The sequence below is a fragment of the Zosterops lateralis genome (assembly GCF_965231275.1).
Source record: "Zosterops lateralis genome assembly, chromosome: 5".
Classification (NCBI taxonomy): domain Eukaryota; kingdom Metazoa; phylum Chordata; class Aves; order Passeriformes; family Zosteropidae; genus Zosterops; species Zosterops lateralis.
In genome coordinates, this window is record NC_139766.1 from 71,279,956 (window position 1) to 71,292,624 (window position 12,669).

At 45.4% G+C, this 12,669-nt stretch overlaps 1 protein-coding gene across 14 annotated transcripts in view; it reads right to left on the bottom strand.

Annotated features, from left to right (window-relative positions):
• The window catches only part of WRN (WRN RecQ like helicase), a 29,297-nt gene extending 16,874 nt beyond the window's left edge, over window positions 1-12,423 (bottom strand). For 6 of the 14 annotated variants that reach the window (XM_083862479.1, XM_083862480.1, XM_083862476.1 and 3 more), the window contains exons 1-12: window positions 12,328-12,423; window positions 11,337-11,448; window positions 10,447-10,562; window positions 9,397-9,542; window positions 6,467-6,615; window positions 4,492-4,641; window positions 3,213-3,285; window positions 2,191-2,299; window positions 1,516-1,921; window positions 1,229-1,309; window positions 766-910; window positions 175-250 (exon numbers count right to left, since the gene is read on the bottom strand). In XM_083862479.1, coding sequence (XP_083718605.1) covers window positions 175-250; window positions 766-910; window positions 1,229-1,309; window positions 1,516-1,921; window positions 2,191-2,299; window positions 3,213-3,285; window positions 4,492-4,641; window positions 6,467-6,615; window positions 9,397-9,542; window positions 10,447-10,562; window positions 11,337-11,426 — 1,541 coding nt within the window. In that variant the 5' untranslated portion in view covers window positions 11,427-11,448; window positions 12,328-12,423. Of the gene's footprint in view, window positions 1-174; window positions 251-765; window positions 911-1,228; window positions 1,310-1,515; window positions 1,922-2,190; window positions 2,300-3,212; window positions 3,286-4,491; window positions 4,642-6,466; window positions 6,616-9,396; window positions 9,543-10,446; window positions 10,563-10,595; window positions 10,713-11,336; window positions 11,449-11,862; window positions 12,003-12,327 lie in introns of those variants that run through there. The other 8 variants (XM_083862475.1, XM_083862474.1, XM_083862478.1 and 5 more) reach the window with 8 other exon arrangements.
• Between the last annotated feature and the right edge of the window lie 246 nt (window positions 12,424-12,669).

The following is a 12,669-nucleotide window of genomic DNA, read 5'->3' on the forward strand; positions in this document are numbered from 1 at the left end:
CTGCAATTTTCACAGAATTTGTGGATCAGTTGTCTCCAACACAAGACAGTGCGAACAAGACCTGGATTTGGTTGTTGCCATTCTTTCAAGCAAGCGGCAATAAAAACATCACCCAGGTTGAAGGAAGGGCAGGAACACATACCCCAGAGTGTCCATGTCAATAGAAATACTCACGGTTTAAATGAAGAATGCCCAAAATAGGTCTTCAGACACGTGATGTGGCTTTCTCCAGGTTCTGGCAGCAGTGGATCTTTAGTGGGAGAGAGGAGAAAACACTCATTTGGGATTAAATTTTAAAAAGATAAAGTTGTGTCTCCACAAACGACAGTCTGCTCATGGTTTGTGATGCCCAGGGGGTGGAATTTGGGCAATTCCAGTGAAAAGAGAGATATCAAACTCTAGGTATCTTCAGGCTACAGCAAAGGATTAAAAAAGCAAAGAGGCTCCTCAGAGACCCTGCATGAGGAGGAGAACATATGGCTTGATTAATGAGATAAAGCAATAGGACTGTAATGCATAACTGCATAATCTGGCACAGGTTCATCCAAACAAGTCAAAGTGTGTTTCTCTTGCACTTCAGCTGCTTTTTCCCATTTGATTCCTCTCCAAAGGGACAACCCCAAAGCAAGTCGAAGTCATCCTCAAGGCAGAATTTCTTCAGGATTCTGCCATGCAGCAGCAACAGGAGAAGCCCACAGGCAGACAGGGGAGACAGGAAAAATTTCATCATGCACTGAGATTTAAAAATAAACAAAACCAACATACCAAAATATTCCTCCTCCTCTTCCTCAATGCCTTCATCTTCATCACCATCTGGTGCCACATCCACTTCTGTGTTGGGAGTTTTCCGGGCTTTACTGGACTCTCCTTCAGGTAAAGCTCCTTCACAACCATCTACATCCTTTAGAGACTGAGAAATTAAGAAGAAAAAAGTTATTTTGGAGCACAGAAGAGTAGATAAAATAAAATGCCTATCCAAGGTAATATGATATGGGAACCAAGTTTTAATTAGTTATAACAACTTAAATCTAGTGGGTGGATCAAGGATACTTCAGTCTAACACCAGCATATTGAATTCTTTAGGTATCCATGTGTTTATTCTGTCCATCTTCTGTAAGCAGCACTGTTTTGCTTCATATTCCCTCCCTTTAACTGTGCTCCACTCCACTGTGATCCCAGAGCAGCATCATTAGAAAAAAAATTGAAAAATAAACCGTGAGGCACTCACTTTCAGCATCTCCATTTCCAGCTCTTCATCACTCTCAATGACACAGGACACATTTTGCTCATTGTCTGTGGAACAGGCCTCCTACAAAATCAACACAATTCTCTTAGAAGCAAAGTAATTTCTATTTTACCCACAACCTTCCAACCTTTTGTACCTCCCATAAGCCACTTCTCCCTATTCTTTAACTTCTTACCAAAGATAATTAAGCTCAACATTCAGCTCTGAGGCCTGTCCATTAAAAACAAAATACATGAAAGAAATATTAGACCTTAACAAGTTCTCCTTACCTCAGGTGCAATTTCATTGACCAATTCCTTCGCAGCCTGACGTTCCAAGACCTGAAGCTCTTGCTCAGTAATGTCCAGGGACATGAAGTCATCTCTGTCCTCTTTGTCTGTAAATCTGGCTGCTGGAGCCCCATTTTCCAGAGCAGTGTTACCCCTCTGTTTCTCCTCTCCAGTCATTTCTTCCTCCCAGAGGACAGCCAGCGTAGCATCAGAGCAGATGTTGAGGTCACCTTCAGGTTGCTCAGCACATTCTGCTTTTTGTGCTTTGGCATTTGCTGACTTGGCTTCAAATTGTGTTGTACTTGCACCACAGCTCCTCTCCAGTCCAGAAGGGGAACCTGAGCCCAACAGGGTGGTTTTTAAGGCATTGATGTTCTCTGATATCTCAGCTAGTATTTCTGCAGCCCTAGGAGATAAAATCAAGGAACATAAAATAGAATTACAGACGCAGTTACTACACTTCAGGACAAAATCAGCCAAGTTCAGTATCAAATCTGTTGCAATTAGACCAGTGCAAACACATATTCCTACATATTAAAAAAATACATTTTCTTGGAAAACAATAAACAGGTAACAGATGTCTGTTCAAACACATGTACTTTGTTGTGGAGGACCTCAGAGATCAAAAGCAAAACACTGACTGTGGAGGTAGAGACCAGTCAGCAAAAAACTGACCTCTGGCAGTTTTCCAGTTGTCCGGAAGAGTGGGGGATGTGAGAAGCCAGGTCTCTCATCTCTTCAGCCAGCGAAGCCAAGCGCTCCTTCACACCCTCAGAGGTGGCATCTGTAACGAGTGGAACAATTGGTTATTTTGTAATAATTGGGGCCTGACATGTCCATGTAAAGAACTTACATTCCTGTGACTGCACTCCTGTAAGATCTACAGCTGACAAGACTGCATTTTCCAGGGCTTAAAAATCAAGCACAGAGAAATCAGGCCAAGCTTCCAAGTATTTCAGCACTGCATCTCTTCCATTACACAAGCTCAGGGAAAACAGCTACACAATGGGACTGCTACAAAGTGATCCCTCCCAGCTTCCCTCCAGCTCCTGGTAAAGAACTCTAACACACACATGCTGACTAAAACAAGGCCAAATCCTGCACTTCGTATCAAGAGACAGCACTGCCAATTCTGCCTTGGATAGAAATGCAAGGTTCAGCCAAAACAAAAAGGTAACAAACCCCTCACCACCTCTTTTTCAGTCTTAAGCCTCTTCTTTATGAAACACAGAACAGAACAAAACCTAAAATTTTAAAATTTTCTCTGATGTAAATAATGCTGAGCTGCTCTAAAACATTTGAGTCCTATTGATATGCCTCAATAAAAACATTACTTCCTAACATGGCTTGTTTTGTGGCCCTATTTAGTCTTAAATTAGGTATTTGTCCCTGCACCAGCAGCACTGAAATTAACACACTGAAGTGCTTCCATAAACAAACCGGAATGACAGCAGGAATTCTTCCCCAGAGACAAACACAAACAAACATCCAGAGAGCACCTTCCTACATCCTACAGAAAATAGTCACAGAGTATGGTCACCCTGGGCATCCAAGACCTTTTACTACCTGCTCCCTCTGCAAGTCATCTGTAATCACCAAGAGGCCAAACAAACCTGATGCTGTTAAAATGCCTGCTGGGAAACAGAATGTGCAATTGTACACGGAATAAATTCCTTATGCCTGGATGGGCAACTCACCTTTCCCCACGCTCAATAATTTCTGGTCACTCTTACTCATATTTTTCAGTTTTTCATAAACAATGTAGCCAGCCTAGGAGAGAAAAGAAATAATTAGTACTCAGTACTCCACAGAGAGAAAAAACAACAAAAAAAAATTAATCAGGAGTTAATCAGGCAAAACGTGGCACCAATACAGTGTGACCAGCAGAATTCCAAACTGGAATACAGCTCACATCATACTAATTACTACTCTGACTGCACTGTCTATCAGGACCAGGTTACATGTTACAGAAGGCTGCACTAAGGGCCAAATGCTGACTTGGGGCTCCCTCTGGAATGGATACTCTTACACAGATCCCAGAGTGGGCCATCTCAGCAAGCTGGCTGCACAAAAACCCTCCCAGTACTCAACTCCCAGTCCCACCATCTGCTCATCTCATTCACATTTCATGCCCTGCTCCAGTAGAACAGCTACAAACCTACCAAGATGGATTTGGTGTGTTTAGTATTTCCCTTGGTATGAATAATGAGTTCTAACAGAAAAATACAGCCTAAAGCCAGCAATGTGCTAATTAGGCTACACGTGCTGAAAAAGAAACAAGTTACTCCCTCATGTTTTCCTGGCAGGCTCCAAAAGGCAGGCCAGGTGAACAGAGCATAGTGGGAAAGATTCACTGCCTGGGGAAAAAAAAAAAGGCTACAAAAGCTGAACAAGGGAAAAAAAAAAAAAATTTTCCTTGCTGTCTTGGGTCTTCACAGGTGCTAAATCCTCCACAGCTGAACTTTTAACTAAACTGAAAGTCAGAAAAGAAACCATTGACCCACTCCCCTTTCTTTAAGCCTAGAAATAAGAGAGTGAAGGGATCTTTTTTTCGTGCCATAAGGCAAGATTTTCTCCCAGGAAGCAGGTGGCACCTGGTAAAACCCTTCACAGAACTGCAGATAAATGAAAATTCACCCAAAATACTGAAAAAAACCCAGGGGCTTCTGGAGAACCACAAAACTCATATACAACTAAACTCTTCCTGACAATCCGTATTGTGGTTCTTCTGTATTAGCCACCAGTGTTTCTTTCAAGCTCCTTTTGAATTTCACCTCACATACTAAATTTAAAGAGACTTGTGTTCATTAGCAGCCAAGAAAGATTACTAAACCAGAAGGAAACGCATCCAAAAGTGGTCACAAGCTCCAGTGAATACCTGGAGACAAGGGATAAAGAAATAACCAGCAGCTAAGAGCACACTGGAGAAGGGATTTACTCCCAGAGGCTGGAATGGTGATCCCCTGTGGTACATACATAGGCATCTGTGGCTGCATAGAGCTTCTGCTCCTCGTTGAGTGGAAACTTTTCCCAGTTGCTGCAGCGAATGGACTGATCCTTCAACAGCTGCCTGCCAAAAAGGTGCTTCACCAACCCATTGAGACTCCACGTCTCCTTGCACTTCAGCTGGGGAAAGAAATCCAAACAAAAACACCAAAAGCAGAGGATTTGTTTAAAAAGGAAAGCACCTGCACCTCCCCAAAAAGAGCAAAGTGTACTCAGTCCCCCATTAGAAGCGAAGAGCTCTGGGTTAGTCAAAGCATACTTAGTTTTTCCAAAGCAGTAATTCCTCTCAGTGCTCTCACACTACCAAAAACATGAGGTATCTGTACAAAACAACCTCTAGGTTGATAAAATAAAAGCCCTAGACTTGAACAGCACCCCCTCTCTCCTCCAGGATTTTCCTGCTATTTGCCTTTCTAATTAGAAAACCTCAGTATCAAGCACCAGGGAATAATCTAATAAAAACACAGGAATATTAAAGCCTGCCTGTGGGTGTTGGGCATCTTTTGTCAGGCTGAAGTCAAGCACAAAGCAGAAGAGCACAGCTCCAGCCCAGGCTGGGAAGCAGCTCATCCCAAGCCTACAAAATCCACCTCAACCAGGCTGCTGCCTCCAATTACCTATGCAATCCCTTGTCACCCACAGTGGCTGCACGCTGTTGTCTCCAGAGCCAGTCTGGGACACTTTGCCTCAGAGCCCAAGGATCCAGGCTATTCCAGGCTGGAAAATGTGCCCCACCATGGAGCTGAACAGCAGCAGTGAAGCACTAGCAGCAGCTCACTGCCTTGAGTCTGGTATAAAAGAAAACCCTCCCAACTGCTCTCTTTAGGCTCCCCCAGCCCTTCCCCTCCCATTGCACCATTATACATAACCCTGTTCTTTTGCTCTCTTTCAAGTTTATTTTTGGTTTGTTTTCTCTTCAGCAGAAGACTTTTAAGCTATCAGAGATCACATTGCTCATCTTCATGTACAAATTATCCCCAGTCGAATGACGTGATAAAGAAATTAAAAGGGGGGGTGACTGAGGAAACTCCAAGTTTGAGAAGTAACAGCTCCTCTTATTGCTTGAGCAAAACAGTTAATCTGTATAATTTCCAATCCACTAGGAAGCCAAACTCTGAAGTGGCTGATATGAAAAGCACAATGCTACAAATGTTAGTGCTGCATCACAGAAGGAATGAGAAATACGTGGAGAGACCAAGGGCAGGTAAGGAAATCCCTGGTGCACACAGAAAGAAAAGCTTTAAGGGACATGCTAGAAATAAGAATGATTTGGGAATCAATGAACCTTTGGCTCCCTTCCCTAAAAAGACAGCACAGGTGTCCCTGCATCAAACAATCTCTGAAACAGAACTGAAATTCAGGGTGTGCCAAATGCAGCAGAGCTTGTAAACAGCTCACCAGGAAACAGCACCCACACCAGAGCTGAGGTGACACCAGCCTGAGAATCACAGGAATCCACAGATTTCCACAACTCCAGACTGTGTGGCAGAAACACCTCTGCAGGGAGGACTTCAAGGAAGACCTTGATGCCTCCCTCTAGCACCCAGCGAGCCACAGCTGCAGAGCTGCCTTCTTTGTACCCTGTTTATAAGGTTTGGGGACTGCTGGGACAATGACACCACTGCCAGTAGAACAATCCGGCCATTTCCATCACTAATAATTAAAGGAAAAGCACTTTAGGTACATCTTGTAAATACTAAGAGTGAGCAGACCTGAGAGGGGACAAATGTTGATCAAAGACTGGCACACAGATAGACAGTCCCTAGTTCTGCAGGCTTTGAGGGGTGTTTTAAAATGGTTTCTAAATAAGTTACAATAGATCTCTGCTTCATTCCACAGAGCACATTTGCTATTGGAATGGAACTCCAACCAAAACAAGGAAGCCTCCTTTTGCACAGCACCATAACAAGATTCCCTCCCACAACAAAAAGGTTTTAAGTGTTACTTTCTCATTAGCAACGTCAGTCAGCTCCACAAAGCTCTTCAGCTTGATTTCAAAGTCACTCATCAGCTTCCATTGATCTCCCTCAATTCCTACGCCAACCTTTTTAATTGTTTCATCTTCGAGCAGCCTTTTGAGTCCCTTGGGAAAACCTAAAATAGATTAAGCCCAAACATGAGAAACTAAATACTGGAAGATGCCAGAAAGTCTAATGGAAATGACAAAATCCAAGCACAAAAGCCATCTGCAAAACCCTGAGCTTTTAAAGGGAAAGCCACCAAAGTTCCTCTGTTTATTTGATTTCTCTCCGGAATAACTGAAAACTCCAACTGGTTGTGATGGATCATCTGCAGACAGGCAAGAAGGAAATACCTGAAATACAAAAATCATCCTGCACCTGGAAACAAACCAAGTAAAAAAACCCCAAAACCTTATTTGTCCTTCTGATTTGTTAAATTACACAACAACAACAACAAAAAAGCAACCCCTTGCTGGAAGACACTTTAATTCTCAAAATTCAGTGTTCATTAAATGAAATCAAATATTATATTACTGTTTTCCACATAATTTCTTCACAGTTTTTGCTATTTCACATTTCTGGGCAACAGTTTAAGCCATGGGAAATCATCAGAAGCACAGATTCTCTGGAGACACACTCAGAGCTAAGGCTGGGCTGCTCCAACAACAGCATTTGGAAAACAGAATTCACCAACCAGATGCTGTGCCAAGCCCAAACATGTCAGTCTTGTCAGCAAGCAAAACCCCAACATGTTCAAAGATGCACACAGATACTGAGTATTGTATTTTGATTTCTCCCCCAAACTGATGGCACAGCAATCCTGGATCAAAGGGTATTTTCGAGCTTACAGGACTGAATTAAAGCAGGCAGCTTTTCTCATCTCATTTTCTACCAGAAGAACAGCCACAGACACTTCATCCTTGAACAATAACAGCCTTTCCCTCCCCTGTGCGTTTGCTCCCATTTAAAATTCAGAGCATCTTATTTAAATCCATACCTTCAGGACCCCACAGCTGGATATCCTGAATTAAGTCTCAAGTGCAAATCTAGTACCTGCAAACACACAGAAGTGCACAGGCACACAGTGCTCATCTGCCTTGAGTTTAATTTCAAACATCATCTTTTCTCAGCCCTGCAATATGTATTTATGTGCTTCAACAAACAATTGGCATCACTGGTTTTATTTTTGCACAATTATCTCTGCCCTTTGATGGCCTCCACTGTACAGGTACATCTGTAGCCACAGTCAGCTGTGTTGTGGACTGGGAAATTGCAGATCCACCCCAAAGCATTAAAAAATAACTGGCAAAAGCCCCCCCAAAAAGAGTAGCAGCCTGGTGCTGTGAGATGCAGACAAAGTACAGCATTTCCAAAGCATGTGAGCCATAGGAAAATATGGAAAATCCTCCACAAAGGAGAGAGAATTTAGTCAAATAAAAAGCCTGCAAAATACACAGCTGGCTTGCTGTACAGGGGATATTCACCTAAGGGAATCATCGCTAAAACCTCCAAGGATGGGCACTCCCCAGTGGGGGACTTGCGCCCTATTTCCACCACCTCATTCCTAGAAAAGTGACTAACAAAAACCAAAAAGCCTAAGCTGAAGACTGTGCAAAAGCTACAACCTGAGAAACATTTTGAAAAATCTGTGAGGAAAAAAAAAAAATCCTAAAAATATGGAAAATTATAAACAATCTTCCCAATAAATATAGAAATGTGGTTTTGTCATTTATACACAGCCCAAGAACGCTCAATTCCTCCTGCAGGAGAAAGTTTTTTTTTGCCAGGACTTACTGCTTTTTATTGTGATTTCTGCAGATCATATATATTGCCACAACAAGCAGAAATTGGCTCTGGTTCTTGCACAAGTCACTCAGCCCAAAGTGCATCTTCCATGGGCCAGAAGAGGCATTTTGGAGAAGCACCCAGAAGGAAACAGCACCTTTTGCTGTAACACAGCAGCCACGTGCAGCCACGCTCAGCACTGGCACACTAACATCTCCTCTGCCAGAATCAAAAGCATTCCAGCTCTTTATGGCCCTTCTTCCCTCAGCTTCCTCTCCTCACATCATTTTCCTTTGTGCTGTCGAGCCTCCCTGATGGAATAGCCTCCAGCAATTAAATTTTCCACCCCATTTGCTCTAAATGACAAAGGATTGAACACCAACATTAAAATTATCGCTATTATACCTCAGCATGAGTCCCCCAGGGAAATCAGAAACCTCTCACAGGCATAGTTTCAACTGAACATTTTAAACCAAAGGTCATAAAATTGCCATCTCCTCTCATCCTTATTTTCCCTGTTTGGAAGCTTTTATTCACATCCATAATGAATTCAGCCTCTGCTAAGCACACCCCCTTCTCTCCCCACAGCTGCATCACACCAGGTACCCAGGACTCTCTCCCAAAGCTGATGTCATATAATGCAGGTATTGGGAATAAAGAGCACAAGAGCCATCATTTTTGAGGATTTTTGTTGAAGCCAAATAAAAAGAAAAAAACCACCAAAAACAAAACAACAAACCAAAACACCAAAAAAAAAAACCCCCACAGCCTGCTCTATTTAGGTTCATTGTTTATTTTGGCACTAAACAGAAAACTCACTACAGGAGCAGGGGAATTGAATTTTTAAAACTGAAATAAAATATTCTCTCCCAGACAGAAAAATAATCCCCAAGACTCTTCTTCCCTGCTCAGAAGCCACACCCTGTTTTCAAGCACACGTGGCAAGCCAAGATTGTCTTCATATACAGACGCCACTTAAAGAATAAATCCCTTTATAGGTGGGAAAGGGGAGGAAAAGGATGGATTTTTACTGTCCCCCCTAGTAGGATATATCAGCCATTGCTCAAGGCTTAAGTCCATAAGAAATAAGGAGCAGTTCATGCCCTAAATAAGAGAGGAAGTACAGTACCTGCCATGTAGGAGACGTGAAACAAGTAACACTTGTCCTCAGTGACACACATCTGTATTACAGCTGTTTTGGCCACCTTCCCTTTCATGTATGAAGGTGGCCATTCAATGTCAAATCCAACAGCAGCCCCATCTGACAAACTCTGCCTGGAAAGGAACAGACACCCCTCAGGTTTATCTGCTGTTCTATCAGTGCGTAAAACATCAACCTTAAGTCACCTTGAACTGGCTGTGGTTCTCTCCACTGCACCCCTGCAAGGCACAGGAACCATTCCACAACACAGACCACTCTGTGCTGATCCACACAGCCACCTGAAGTGCTTCAGAACTCTGCAGATCTGCTTGTAAATAGCAGCAGATTGTTTATAAATACCTGCAGGTTGTGGCTGCAGAGAAGGACAGGGAGAGGATGCTCAGCAATTACAGGCACGGGCAAAGCAAACACATCAAAAGGAACTGATTTTCTGCCCACCAAACCAGAGTAGGATAATGGGAAATAAAACACTTTTCCCACACCACTCCCTTCTTTCCTGGCTCAACTGGACTCCCAAAATTCCCACCTCTTCCCCCTCAGCACCACAACAGGGCCTTTAGCTCCTCAGTACTAAAACTTGGTCTCAAGGACAGCCAGAGGGAAAAGATGATGGAATAGTTTTCATTGCTTCGAAAGGTTCTTCTTGATTCACCCCATGATCCCTTGAAAGATAGTCCTGGAAGTTTTGTATGGAATATTTTCCCCCAGCAACATGAGCTCTGCTGCACAAAAAAGGGAACAATAATAATGTATTTGCACCACGAATTTACAGTCTGCTCTTTAAACATGCAGTCCCAAGTTGAGAATTAACACTTCTCCTGGGATTATCCACACTGTGAAAGGGAATCAGCCTGCATTGGAGCCTTCAAAACTTGTGCCTTGAGGGACTGGAAGGTTCAGCAGTGGCATCTCCCACCAGCAAGGCCAAATAGGGAACCATTCCCAAGAGCCCAGTCCCTTCCAAAAAGAAAGGAGCACTCAAGGGAAAGAAGAAAAAAACTGAGTATGAGCTGCTACCTGATATCTTCTGAGAGGAGAGAACAGTCACTGGCCTCATAGCTATAAACAACAGAGCCACAGAACTCCAGGAATGGCAGCCCATCCTCCAGGACACTCCTCTGGGCACCAGGCTTCTGGCAAACAGAATCTGGGAGAGGTCTGGTTACCTGCCATACCTTTACTCTCCAGGTACATCCATCCCAGCCAGGCTCACACAATCCCAGCATCAAAACATTTGGGTTCTGCCCCAACTTCTCTGCTGAACTCTGAGCACCCAGTGAACAAAAAGTAAAGTTGACTGTTGTTCCACCTGTTAATTTTTAATATCCAAGCTTACTAGTCAACTAATCATTTACTCCCACTTTGGGGAATAAAAGCTGCTGAACTGAATCCTTTGCTTTTTCCCCTCATTAACTAACTTTCTAACTGTTGAAGCTGTTTTAGCTTTTTTTTTTTTAGCTTTTACAGATTTACAGAGATGGTCCCTTCTTGTGGGTACTTTTATACTGACCTGCTCATAAAAACACAGTAAAAAAAACCAAAACAACAAAACAACCCCCCCCCCCCCCCCAAGGACACAGTAACATTTACGGGACACGAAAAACTGATGAGCAATTAATTCAGCTGACACACTTGAGCTTCAAAACATCCTGGAATATTTAACATGTGAAGGGCACCAGAAAGGCCTTCTTCCCAGAGGCAACTTCCCTGCCAGGAAGATCTGGAATTAAATGGATGGGAAATCCCCCATCCTCACTGATGTTGCACCCACATTCCTGGGTGAGCAGCAGGAACACCAAAATTCCCTTAGAGGCACAGGCGTAACTAAAAGAACATTCTCCAAGAGCTGGAGAATTATTTTTATTATTATTATGCAGCCTGCAAAGCATCCCCCAGCCATGACCTACCTTTTTATGCCCCAAAGAAGCCTCCTCCTGGCTCTCTGTCAGCATCCACTGAGGATACTTATCCCACAGGCCAGCAGTCACCACATCCATTTTTGACACGTTTCTGTTACTTCTGCATTAATAAAAAAGAAGAATGAGAAATTAGAACAGTCAGCAGCTCATTTGGAGAGGAGCTGTCACTATCATCAGCTTGAACAATGTTACTGAAAGCTTTTAAAATTGATTTTCAAGGCTAAGCAGACGTTTTCCCTTGGTGTGCATCAGCTCAACCAACTGCTCCCTCCATTTCAACTCCAAAAAGGATTTTAACACTAAAACAGAGACGTGGCAATAGCTCTCCTCTACAGCCTCTCCATTCTTTGCACTGGGACTGCCAGGAACAGATGAGAGCAGTAGAGAAGATGGAAATAAAGGAAACAGCAGCTGCAGCATCCACAGCTGCAGCATCCACAGCCCCCAAAACCAGCTGGAAGCTCCAGAGCACCTCTGGTACCTACACACCATCTCCCATCACGGCATCACCCACCTGGCCCGGAGCTAAGCCAACATCCGCACCTCGGGATCGCTCAGCATCCAGCAGTGAGCGGCCATCCAGCTCGGGAGTCCCCGGGATAACCGGCAGGGGACGGGGAGCCGCCGACAATCCTCACACCGTGGGTAACGCGCCTTCTTTGCCGCAGGAAAGAGCAGCCTCAGCGCTGGGCAGGCTGCCGGGACCCCTGGGAGCGGCTACCTCCCCGTCCCTCCTGCCTTCCCCGCCGTCCCCAGCACTCCCCTCCTGTCCCAGTGCTGAGAACCCACCGCCGGTGCCCTCACCGCTGCCCCTGTCGCGCCCCGGTGCCCCCAGCACAGCAGGCCGCGGGGCGCTCCCGCCGCAGCCCACAGGCCCGCGGTCCCGCGGTGCCGACAGCGGGCCAGCAGCAGTCCCGAGCGCTGCCCGGAGCCGCTGAGCGGGCCCGTTCCGCCGCCGCGGCCGCCCGGTACCCGGTACCTGGGAGCGCCTGGCCTCCCTAACGGAACCCGCGCCGCGCCTACATTGCGCGTCGCGCCGCGTCGCGCCGTAGTCACGTCACCGATGGCGCCCCTCACCCCATCGTCCCCGCTCAGGTTACCCGAGGTGACGCGCACGCGCAGTGCCGCGGCGGCCGCGGGGCACCGTGGGTTTTGTAGTCCCGCGGCCGTGAGGGCCGCGCACCCCCCGGCGCCCCCCGCGCTGCCGCCGCCGCCGATCTCGGCCGGGCGGGGCCGGGGCGGGCCGGGGAGGGCCGGGGCGGGGCGGAGCGGGCGGCGGGGGAGCGCCAGCCCGTGGCTCTGCGCGGCGTTGGGGGGGGGG